Raw genomic sequence first — 12,934 nt, 5'->3', positions numbered from 1 at the left:
TGGGCGTCCTGGAGTCACTGCCAACTGACGCACAGGTGGTAGCAGTAGCCAGGAGTATCTTCTACCAACTTTGGTATACAGCCCTAGGGAAAGTGGACTTGGCCTCAGATATGCATGCCTCCGTTACAGCCAGACTTGACTACTGTAATCCATTGTTTGTGGGGCTGCCTTTTGAGGATGACTTAGAAACTTTGGCTGATACAGTATGCAGCTTCTTGAAGCTAGACAGTCAGATCATATCACACCAGTTCTATAACAGCTGCACTGCTACTCAGTGCATTTCTGAGCCCAATTCAAAGTGCTGATTTTGATCTTTAAACCCCTTAACCAACCTTCCCAACATGGTGCTCCTCAAATGTTTCGGACTATAACTCTCAGTCCCAGCTGGCATAACCACCAGTCAGATATGATGCCAGTTGTAGTCCAAAACATTTGGGATGGCACCTGGTTGGGGAAGGCTGCCCTAAATGGTTTAGATCCAGGTTATTTGAAGGACTGCCTATACCTGTATGTGCCTGCCCATGTTTTAAAATCATCTTCGGAGACCACCAAGATCAGTAAGGTTCGTGGACACTAGAAAGAGGGCCTTCTCAATGGTGGCCCCGACTCTATGGAATTAACTCCCAAGACAGCTGGCCTCATGTGTGGCTGGATCATCATCATCATCATCATTATTATTACATGTATATCCTGCCTTTTTTCCTTTTGCAAGGAACCCAAGGAGACTTACATGGTCCTCCCCCTCCCCATTTTATTCTCACAACAACCCTCTGAGCTAGGTTAGGCTGAGAGTCAGTGACTAACCCAAAATCACCTAGTGGTCTTCATGGCCAAGTGGGGACTAGAAGCCAGATCTCCAAGTCCTAGTCCAATACTCTAACCACCACAGCACACTGGCTCCCTCCTTTTAAGAGGGTTTAAACATTTCATCTGTTTTCTCTGGCTTTTAATTGAAACTTTGTTATTTGCTGCTGATGGATGTTTACAATACAAAATTGTAAAAATACAATAAAATGTTATTTTATTGAAACTGGTTTTATTTAAAGTTGTTCACACTTAATATGTTTTAATTAACAAGTTTGTATGATTTTGAAGGGTGGCCAAGAAATTGATTAAATAATTAAATTCAGCATACTGCACAATCTCCTATCCATCTTCCAAAACTGCTGCTCTTTGTTACCTGTTTCTTCCTACTCACCCACAGCCCTAATGCCTATCTAACAATCTTCATATCAGTCAAAAACATTTCCCTTTGCAAATTTCATGCAAAATTATGTACATTTTGTTTTGTATAATTCTGGTCAGAAAAGGAAAGGTGTTTCTTTTGGGATTACATGTCCATTGTGCATACTGATTGCAACCCTATGGTGTTTATAGTTTAAGGATTTTCTAATTTATGTTTAATAAAAGCCATTAGTCACTAGTTGCAAAGAAAATCTTAAACCACTGAAGATGCTGTCTTAAATAAAGCAGTTATAGTACTGTGCTTTAAATGTGCTGAATTTTAAAGAAAATGTTAACTTAAGATGTTAGCACATGTCAAAAAATTGGATATCCTTTGATGTCACTGATTAAACAACTTTTGTTTCTGGTTCTACTAATGAAAGAATAAATGAGCTGTAATATAGTGTAGTACAATTCAGTTACATACCAGTAAACGTTTCATTGCGATCAGACCACTAAAATGTCAGTCTGTGCTGAATGATTTTTATAGACAAATAAATATGAGTGTAAATGCCAAATAAATACACACACTTAACCACATTCCTTGAGACTATTTGGAGAGCCAATATTCACAGTAGCTTGCGGTTATCCCAACTTCAGACAATCAAGCAGGCACAACATGGGCAAATGCACTTCTGCCAAATAAAACTCCAATATCTTTCTCATTAACTATTTTTCTGGGAAATCATATGAAAACCCCTGCTTGAAGAAAACACATATTTTAATTACGAGATGGCTCCTCAGGAAATGCTACCCTCTTCTGTGATAGTATTACCAAGAAAATGTAATCTAAAAGTGACTTCAGGATGTTTATAGAAGCAAATATGTGTTGCAAATCTTTAATCACAGAGATTATTGTGAGATTATTGTGTGCTTAAAATACTCCTTTAATCTGTACAATAAATCTCGTAAAGTCTGTCAAAATAGATGGCAAGAAAACCTAGACCTAGACCTAAACCACTGCTTTTGTACTAAACTGTATGCAAAGATGTGGCCCAGTATTATTCTCTCCGCCCCCACCCTCCCTGCAAAATACAACCATGAAGTCAATATGTAAGGCTGCTCCATCCATTTCTAGAACTCTTATTTTGTGGCATGGCTAAATTTCAAATAACGCAGTTTATGAACTCCAAGAGAGATCAGTAACCATCCTCTGAAAAGTTATGTTTTATTAAATATCCGGTACAAGTATACTATTCTGTGGTATCCAATTATACTATTCTGATAAAAACAACTAGTATAATCCTTCAGATAATCAGCTAGACAATCAACTATATCACATTTTCAGTAAACATTCCAATGCAAATTATTCTTCACCACTATTTACCAAAAATGGCTAATAATGGGACTACTCTGAAGTAAGGAACATAAAAAAGGCTAAAAGTAATTTAAAAAATGTTTTTCTGTATATTTTCTGTACACTGCAATACAGTCTCATTGCTGAATATACACATAATAGAATTTCAGAAATGCTAATGTAACTTGATCCACTCTGCTACCATAAAGAAAAATTTGGGGCAGTAGTTTGTCACGTATACATTAAAGTAAGGCTACCCTGTTTTATTTTTAAACATAGTTTTCTTATTAAAACAATTCAATACAGGGGGACGAAGAGATGGAAGTGGTGATGGGGTTACTACCTGACACACAACAGCTGGTGAAATATTGCTCTATTTTTTGTAACAAACACCAAGATCAAAACATTATGCAAGTTAAATTTCCTTGAAAGGTTCCCAGCAGGAGCCTTCCTTTTTGCTTGTGCAGCACTTGATTTCCTTTCACCCACAAAAAAAAAAGCCTCACCAAGAACATCCATGTGCCACTAACACTAAGCAGCACTTCCTTAATCACTTATTTCCAACAATTTATGGATGATCAGTGGCAAAAACGAGCAAAAAATAATGAAAGAATGCAATGAAGCGTCCTTGAGACATACTGGCTTAGACTTCCTACTCATTTCTGTGTCTCTTTAATATTGGGGGTCTGATACAAATTAGCCACAAGGGGGGAAAGTCATCTGGTCATAAAATACAGTACACGGTCACTTTTATGTAAGTTTGCCAAAAGGGACATAAACCAGGACAATTTCAAACTGTGACACAGGATAGAAGTATATTAAAACAATCTTTGTTCCTCCTCTATTGTGCTGTCATGTTGCTCAGCTTTATAGATATTCTGAGCACCCACACTGGCCTCTTCACTTCCACCTGGCCTACCTAATTAATTAAGCAAGGAAGTTACCTCAAATTTTTCTACCATTTGCTTTTATTATCAAGCACTCTCTTTTGATGTTCTCAGAATTAACCTCTTAATCCACAGACTTTTGTACTGTGTTCTAAACACTGAGATGTCTGGATGCTTTGCATAATTGGTCAGGATGTTGCTGTCGCTCATGGTAAAGTTTATGCCACAACTTCAAGAACAAACAAAGAAATCAATATTAAGGTAAAAGCAAGTTATAAAACTTTTGAAAATCAAGATTTGTGATTCTGTAATATTTATGTTTCAAATTCGGCATTCTGATAATATCTAAGTTCTACCTCTTCAAAACTCTGACTTCAAAATACTGTACCATAGTGCTTTTGTTAGTATCTCAAGAAATATCACCAAGGCTAGGTTACAAATACAACTATCTTGCAATTAAGTACATACAGAAATTGAACCTATAACCTTCTTGCATACACTGACAAGCAAGCTTTCAATATACAGGCTGAGATCCAAAAAGCAACTTGGCCAATGTAATAGGGTTGTGGTGGACAAGCAGGATTTACACTTTTCCCCCTTTAAACAGCACATACACGCACACACACAAACATCACCATCCCTGCCCCCCCCCCCCAATCACTGGAGCCAAAAACAGGGATACTGAGAAACAACAGGGAGGTATCCATATACTTGAATAAACTTCAAGGAATGCAGAAGCACAAAACATTTTTTAAAAACAAGGGTCACCTCCCCACTCACCCCCAGCCCAATGAGGCCTGAACACGCTCGATGGCCTCCAGAGCCACAGAACAGTGAGTGTCAGTTGGAAAGAAAAACAAATGCTCAGGGGGCGGGTGAATGGGCCTACTTGAACCTCTCACAGCTAATTGCATCCTGGAAGAGTGCATGACTGGCTGGAACCCTAAATAGGCACACTCCTGTTAAGGGGTGAGGATATACTGCACCATTTTGTTGCAGGTATAACTTGACACAAACTATTTTTAAAACTGAGGGGACTTTTCAAAATCAATTTTCCATACACCGTAGCATGCATGTGTGTGTGTGGTGGTGCTGTTTGAGAAGAACATGTCTAAAGCTCCTTGGGATCAAGGAACTAGCTGCACAGTTCTTTGGACCATGGACTTAGGGCAGCCTTCTCCAACCTGATGCCTGCCAGATGTGCTGACTACAACTCCTATCATACCCAGCCAGCATGTTTCTGCTTGCATAAGCTTTTGCACAAACAGAAGAACATCTTTGACTTCACTCCACTTTACTGATCCAGTGCTATTGTGCAAGATATAAAACAGCCCCTTCCATCAGGGGAAGACACCTTCCAGACGGAAAAGTGCATCTTGTGTCCTCCCAAGGACATCAAGATGCTGCCACTTCACATAATAAGCAGGCAGACTCTTCCAAACAGGATCAGCTGAAGCATCTGCTAAAAAAAAGCCTTGCAGCAGATGAAGAAAATGTCTTCAGATAAAATGTAAATATATTAGCATTGAAAATAGAGGAAATTTATTATATTGCCCCCTTTTATATACATTATGTGATGATATGCTTTGTGTATCATGTTAGGTGCCTGAATAAGTAAATGGATGAATTCTAAAAAATAAGCCAAAGTAAATAATTTGGGTAACTGAAACCATCGAGATTGTTGTTAACCATCAAGGCTATAATAAACTCCAAGACAGTTAACAAGGGACATGAGTACAACATTTAGAGTGAAGATTGATCTATTTAGATTTACAATTTAAAGAACATGGAGAAAACTGCAGACCCAATAAAAAAATTAAACAGTGGACTAAGGAAAAAGGCCATTTAAGCCCCCTTTTAAAAGGGCACCAAGGTAACCCCCTTAGGCCTAAAATATCCTGTCTGAATTAACAGAATGGTTTAATTAAAATCCTAGACAGAGAATCATGTTTAGTTCAGTTTTCAGAACAAGCACTGCATCCATCCGTGGTGAGTGGCCAATTTCCGTATCTGTATCTCTGTGTAATATGCAAGCGCTTTAAAAAAAAAAACCTTTTGCCCAAGGGAATCAATGGGAGCTTACCAGAGGAGCCATATGCCATAGAAGATGAATACCATCAATTAGAATGAAAAACCCACAATATATTTGTAAGTACCTAAGCGTGGGGGTGGGGAGAGAGATTGATCCTATTTAAAGGTACAGAAAATACTAGTCTACTTGGCATAAACATTGCCGACACCAGCTTTACAGTAGGAAGTTATACCACAATTTTCTATACAATATATTACACTTGTAGGAATAATAATGCTATAGCAGGCCAGTGTTACTGTGGAGATAATAACCATCATGTTTAAAGTCAGCACTGGAAGTGGGGGGAAGAAGTTTATTCGCAAGAGGGCAGGGAAACAGTTTTACCCCATGGTTTGTTGTTGGGTTGATACTCTGGGTTGTTTGTCCCACAAGAACCCAGGGTGTGATGCACACTGCATCAAACCACCAAGGCGTTCCTGATTGCTTATGACTGTAAATGCAAAGCAGAAGAGGCAAGTGCACAGGAGGCAGCACATGCACTCCAGCACAGTCCCACCAATTCATGGGTTAAACAACACATGAATTGTTATTACATGTGAACCAGACTGAAGACCCACCTGCAGATAAAAATTTGAGACGCTTTCAACAGACACAGCTTTAGAATTATATTTTACCTATAATTAGAATTCTCTTTCAGAATATATGCATTGCTTAGTGGTGCTTTTCCTCAAAGAGCTGACATGAATATCACCACAGATACCTGGCTTCCAAGTTACTCAACACCTCTATGAAAGAATTAAGTCCTTGTGCCAAAACTCATAGTTGTACGTTTTCTCACAGCCAATGAAGAGCTTCCTTTAAAAAAATAACCACCTTACCAAGTGTATTATGCTTTCAGGAAGACTGACTATATTCACTGGTCACTGAATCATTTTTTATCATGGTATTAATTGCTTTCACTAAATAGCAAAAAGGACCAAGTCAGAAAGCAGTCAGCCTAAAAGAAAATGTCTGCAAGATTTTGGATTTCTGAACTATTGATGTGTGTGTGGAGGAGGGATAAATGGCTTTTTTAATTGCTATACAACTACTTGCAATAAATAAATTAAACACCAGTTCATATACTCTGAACTAGATAGTTCGAATTCTTTAAAGGAACTCATCGCCTTCCATTAAGGAGACCACAAAATATGGGAGTACCTAATTTTGTAGCACTGTGGATCTGAGCAGTGACTGAATGAAAAATCCCTTTGAGTCCCATGTAAGGTGTTCTGAGCTTTCCAAGGAAGAACAGAATACACTAGAAGTTAATCCTGGCATCAGATTTTATATTCTTAAAAATCACAAATGAAAGCAACATCACAGTTCCCTACAATTTGCCATTTTAAAGGAAGATGCATGTTAGAACAGGGGAAATCACCACCAAAAGAACAGAGAAGAACCTTAATGTTTATTCCAAAATCCTTATTAGTATAATACCTTTTGGGCCAACCAAAAGTTCACAAAAAATGTACAAACTTTTGAGATCACTAGATCTTTTCATCAGGCAAGATGTTACCAAAAAAAGCAGACTGGAGAGGGGGAAGAGGGGAAAATAGGCTGACTTGATGTTGAAGTCATGGTGTTTGAATGATCAGACTTGAAACCGAATAGGGGAGGATGGGCAATAAAGGTATTACAGTAATATCTGGAATTTTTGTTATGGCAAACACAACTACCTTTGCTTTTTGTACGACTGGAAGAATACCAAATTTAGCCATCAATACCAGGACCCTACACTGGAGGAAGAGGATTTTAGACCACCTGAAGTTGGGACTTTATTGTCTGAGGGTTCAGCTTTTCCAACTACAACCTAAAGCTATTCAATTCAGTTTTGATTGACTTTTTTCACCAAGTAATGCACCTAAAATTATATCCAGCTTTGATAATATAAGTACTGCCTAGTTTTTCCACTGTTAAAGGAGCCTGTGTGCTTCACCCAGGATGGAAACAGTTCTGGGTAACAGCTGGATTTTATATTTTTTTAAACAGAGGATACACCTTTTCTGCCTTTCTTGCTCCCAGCAGTCCCAAGGGCAAATCCAGGTGAAACCTGAAACCATCACATGATCTGCTGGAGCCTTACTTGAATGTCTGCAGACCCTTCCTCCCAGATTCTGTCTTAAGACTGTGACCGTGCAGACACCATGAGTTCAACTGTCGCCTTTTCCCCCTCTCCCCGCCCAACTTGCTCTTTGCCTGACGAAGAGATCATGAAAGCTTGCACATTTTTTGTGAACTTTTGGTTGGCCCAATAAAGGTATTACACTAATATGGATTTTGACATTTTTCTTATGGCCAACACAGCTACTTTTGCTTGTTCATTTTAGCATTAGGATTGCAACATTTAATCAATTAACTGTTTAGATAACTTCATGGGCAGCCCGATCCTGTGGGGCGGGAGAGTGAGAAACCAAGACAGAGGAAGCACCAAATCCAAAATTCTGCCAGGTTTATGCAGGCAGGGCGGGAGTTGTGTGGGGGAAAATAATACATTGGCTCTAGGGTTGGCGTACGTTTCCCCTGGTTCCTGGGGTGTGCCAGGGGGACAGGAGGCTTTGAATCCGAAGACTTCCCTGATCCAACCCCAGAACATCCCCTTTTTGCCTTTACTGATGGAGCAACATGCGGAACAGACGTTTCTGTGCCCGCAACTGGAAGCTTTGCAAGGGCAGATCTCCCTCTACAGGAACTCATAGAATTGTAGCCTTTACTTTAAACTTTAAAGTGACTGAAAAGGTACTGAATTAATGCAGTAGCCCATTTAAACAACTTTTTTGAAAAACAAGTACATACTTATAAAAACTGCAGATGGCAAGCATCACCTTAAGAGGCATTCCCCTTTTCTCTTAAATAGGAGGAAAGGCCTCTTCTAAAATGATGCTTACTGTAATAGGTGTTCATCTAAAAGTAACAGGAGCATGCTTCTTGCTTCAAAGCAATTGCTTTTACCCATACAGAAACTTAATCCAGAGACTGATTACTTAATTAAGTTACTAACATGACCAGTCAACTAACATATCTATAACTGGAGGATAGCCCAAGTTTATATACATTTTTAGTACGCAGTGAAATACAGATTTATTAAAAAATACTTCCTTCAATTTACTGAATCTAATTACACACACGTTTGTATGATACTTGTACACCATTTCCCCTCCTTTTTAGTGGTGCAGTTTTGAGTGGTTTGGGTTTTTTTGATACGTTTGGGTCACATTATTCATTCATTTATTTAATTTATGAGTCGCCTTATAGCCAAAGCTATATTTACTAATTTACTAATAAAAACAAATATAAAACCAATGATAAAATTACATAATAAAATAAGATCTGTTGTTACTTTCATTCTGGGTTGTTTAACCTATGAACAACAATGTCCAGGTTCAGACATCATGGTAACAACCTATGAACAGGACATTCATAAACTGTTTATGCAAACTGGAAATGAATCATGCACATCTCACACGCTCCATGCATCCCTGCAAATTGTGAGTTAATTCATTAAAACTGGCCCAGTGATTAGATATCTTTGGTGTGTTTTTTTTAATTCCTGTTTATATTTCAATATTTCAATAAGATTTAGTTATTACATTCCTCATTCTTTGTATTGGAATGTGTAAAATTTTACCATTAAGTTAGATATTTATGTTTACAGTGCTCCTGAAGAATTTATTTTGAAACGCGTTGGACTTAATAAATCTTTTACTATGCACCTTGAGGTCTCCTCCCCATTTTCTTCTTGTGATTGGAGCCTTCCCATTTGTTTTTCCTGAATGTATACACGCACGCACACTCACACAATATGCTTGTTTTGGGACAGAAAAACTCCTGTGCAGACACCGTACGTTAACTTTCACACACCCCACCACCTGCTCCTTAACAATTCTGTGAAGAGCAATGCAGATATTAGATAGATGCCTTTAGAGAATCACTGGGAAGCAAATGGCACATTTGAACCATTTGCATATGTTCTTATTTACATTCTGCCATGGCTGACTACTAAACTGAGTGACTCTATGTGCTGTGAAAATGGGCCTCACAATATAAAACCAGGTTTGTTGTTGGCTTACGAATCCTGGTTTGTTTGGGAACCACAAACTAGGAGCCTGGGCTCTAATATCACCATAAGCTAATGTGTCTTGGTCAGTTTTACCTGCTCACACAAAGGGAGGACTGAATGTGCTTCATGCAACAGCGCGCTGCTCATTCACAGTAAAGCAGGGTAAGCCAGGTAACCTGGTTTATCTTATGTGAAAGCATAGCAACTGTGGAACAGGAAGGATTTCTGTAAGAACTGGGTAGTATAGTTGGCAAAGTTAAATGCATGCTTGGGCAAGGAAGGCAGAGCCAAAGTGAGCCTGATGCCAAATCCTGGTCAAATTGTTAAGTACTGGTCACAGGCGCGTCACATAAGAGCTATTGGGGTTAAGGCACATTCAACACTGAATGGTCTTGGTATTTAATAAACCATGTTTAATCATTAATTTAAGAAATGTTCAATGCACGTTACAGATACCATTCTGTCCAACTTGTTTCTCTCCTACAAAATTTGTATACTATACTTATTTTATAGCAATAATAATGTTATTGAAAGTACTTCATAAGAGGACTAGCTTGAATGTAGACCAAGTTTTCCTAATAACATATTACTTTCTTAATGGTCTACTTATATATAATTATTGCCAAAACAAGTTACTATAAACATTTGGCGCATATCAAATGATTTTAGAATAGATTTTAAAAGCTGGCTGATAGTTGTGTAAATAAAGCTTTACTGGGTGATCACAATATTTTTTGTATCATATTCACATATAATTTAATATCCACACACCTTTTTTAAACCAGCAAAGCCTTCTGACTCCAGAAAGAAGAAAGCAAATGGCATCAATACAAACAAACAAAGATTGGAAAACAGGGAAGCAAGATTCCATAAACCTAAACAAAACAAAAAAAGATATATGTTACTTGTGAAGACTGCAGAATATTTAAAGCATAATAAAACAAGTGTTCTATCACTAATTGATGCATTAGATGATTCTAAAAGAGCCCTTTTCCACAACACCTTCATTCAAGTACAACGATATACTCAAGGATTTCTAGTGATCTAACTTTACCAGAGGTGAAAAGGGGGTACATTTCGGGGGGAGGGGGATGTTCACACATTCTGAATTGCCTTCACTCGGACTTGGCTTCTCATTTGTCATGTAGCTAAATCTGATTGGCTGTGTGGGGTGTGACATCACTGTGTTGCTTGCAAGATCAGATTGGCTAGACCAGCCTCCCTCAACCTGGTACCTTCCAGATGTGTTGGACCACAACTCCCATCATCCCCAGGCAGCACAGCCTATGGAGGACACCAAGCTGGGGAAGGCTGGGCTAAATCATATAACCAGCAAGAACCATCCTGTGCCAATGCAGTGAATATGAACAAAATGGTGCGAAAAGGGCGAAGTTTAGGTGGACTTCGGAATAAAACTTCTGGCCCGGCAAACCTCGATTTTTCATATCAGAAGTGTTTGTCCACCAAAAATTAGTTCAGTGCTAAATGTTATTCTCAATTGCCTACAAAAGACCACTATATCACTTGGTGATTATAGGCTTCCATGGAAATGATACCAGAAGAATCAATGTAACATCACTGACATGTTCACTACTCTACTTAAAATTCAGGATACTAGAAATCCTGAATTACTTAGTTTGAAAGCTAGATTGGCATCTGAAGTGGCTCCGTTACATGCCACTTGTTGTCTGGTTCTCTAAAAATTATTGCAGGTTGTACAATATGAAAATGCAGTCTTATTCTTTCAAAGCTCAGTCCTCTTGTCTTTAGAAGGGACTCTGAGGAGAACATAAGAAAAATTCAAATTACATCCTGAGAATCTGTTCTGCACATGTCATCAGTTTTGCACAATCTAGTTGTTCTTCTGTGCTTGTTATGTTCATAAATACTTTTGCAAGGATTTGTACATCTGTGTATGAAGAAGCATAAGCAGTCCAGAGCCAGTAACCCTTTAACACCAGAAGAGAGGGTATAATACTGGAAGAAAATATGGGGTGATGGTTGGCTGAGTGTACAGAACAACCGCACCCTAAGTACTTATATGGCCGATGAAAGAAGCTACTAAATATGATGGGTTTTATTAGCAAGCACAGTATCCTTGCCAGCCTAACTCTGATGCAATCTGAGTTTTAAAAGCATTTAAATATAAGAAAAAGGCAATTAAGTATTTACCAAGTCTGATAAAGCCTCACCCTTGCCTACAGTATTTTGGGGAAGAGAAAGCAAGTTCTGTGTTGTGTGCATGTGCAGTTTGCACTATATTCTATCCCCATCTGCTGGACACACATGAGATAGCAAAAGCAAAATCCTCACATTTAAGAAGTTCACATTCCTGATTTCTTACCTATTCTTCACTTCTTCTACATAGTTTTGAAACTGAGCCAAATCTACCCAGTATTTTACATGTTTTAAAATTAATGTTTTCCACTTTAGAAGGTTACTGCTTTGGCCTGCAGAAACACATCATGATAAGCCAGGGTTCCAGGGGAAATAATTAGACAGTATTCTTCACAAGCCACTCAGGTATTTATGACATGTATATCCCATTTTCTTAAGTGGGATATAAAGAAGCTTAAGACAGGATACACCCCCCCCCCTTTTATCCTCACAACAATCATGTAGGATAGGTTGGGCTAAGTAGGGATTTGAACCTGGGTCTCCCTACTCCTAATCCAACGAGTGCACCACACTAGCTCTCTCACCTTCCAGGCAAGGAAACTGAACAATTCCTGCCTTCCGTGACCAATAAAATAATCTTACTTTCACACTGTAATGTAAAGTACCTTTGTATATATTATCATACATCAGGCATTATACCTGAAACACCTGGGGAAGGAATACAGCAGCACATCTCTGACCTTCCTATCACTGGCACAAGGCAGCAGCTTTTCCTTAGCTTCCTTGTTCCCAAATGAAATCAGAATGGTAGGTCAGCACCCTACAAATCCAGTGTGGATTATTGAGGGTTCTTTGGAAAAGCACATTCAACTCCGTTCAGCATTGTAAGGATTTAAGTTTAAAAATAAATTAACCCACATATGCATTTATTTAGTTAACTGGGCTTATAGCCTACCCTGTCCCAAAGACTCAAGGTGGAGAACCATATGATAATTATTCTATCCTACTGCTTGTCAACAAAAGCCACTTTGAATTAAAAAAACTTGTACCAATTCCAAAAGATATCCAAGCTCAGGCATTGGCAAGCCCCTAGAAGAAGAGAGAATTCCAAGTAGATAGGCAGATACCCATCTGGATTACTGAACTTCCCTACTCAGGAAGGAAAAATCTTCCCTAGGATACTCTGTGTGCCCGTGTGGTTCTGATGTGATACACAGATGGTATATTTAACATAATTTTGTACTATAATTCAAGTGCCAACATTAAATTACATAATA

At 38.5% G+C, this 12,934-nt stretch overlaps 1 protein-coding gene across 10 annotated transcripts in view; it reads right to left on the bottom strand.

Moving 5' to 3' along the window:
- Window positions 1–12,934, bottom strand: part of LMBR1 (limb development membrane protein 1) — a 104,123-nt gene that overhangs the window by 41,758 nt on the left and 49,431 nt on the right. For all 10 annotated transcript variants that reach the window (XM_084859301.1, XM_084859303.1, XM_084859304.1 and 7 more), the window contains one exon: window positions 10,311–10,414. In XM_084859301.1, the coding sequence (XP_084715427.1) occupies window positions 10,311–10,414 (104 nt within the window). The remainder of the gene's footprint in view (window positions 1–10,310; window positions 10,415–12,934) is intronic.

Source organism: Heloderma suspectum, chromosome 5 (assembly GCF_057233095.1).
Source record: "Heloderma suspectum isolate Gila_16-S chromosome 5, 16-S_ref, whole genome shotgun sequence".
In the NCBI taxonomy this organism is placed as follows: domain Eukaryota; kingdom Metazoa; phylum Chordata; class Lepidosauria; order Squamata; family Helodermatidae; genus Heloderma; species Heloderma suspectum.
The sequence above is the reverse complement of the archived record's forward strand: the minus strand, read 5'-3'. Positions and strand labels throughout refer to the sequence as shown.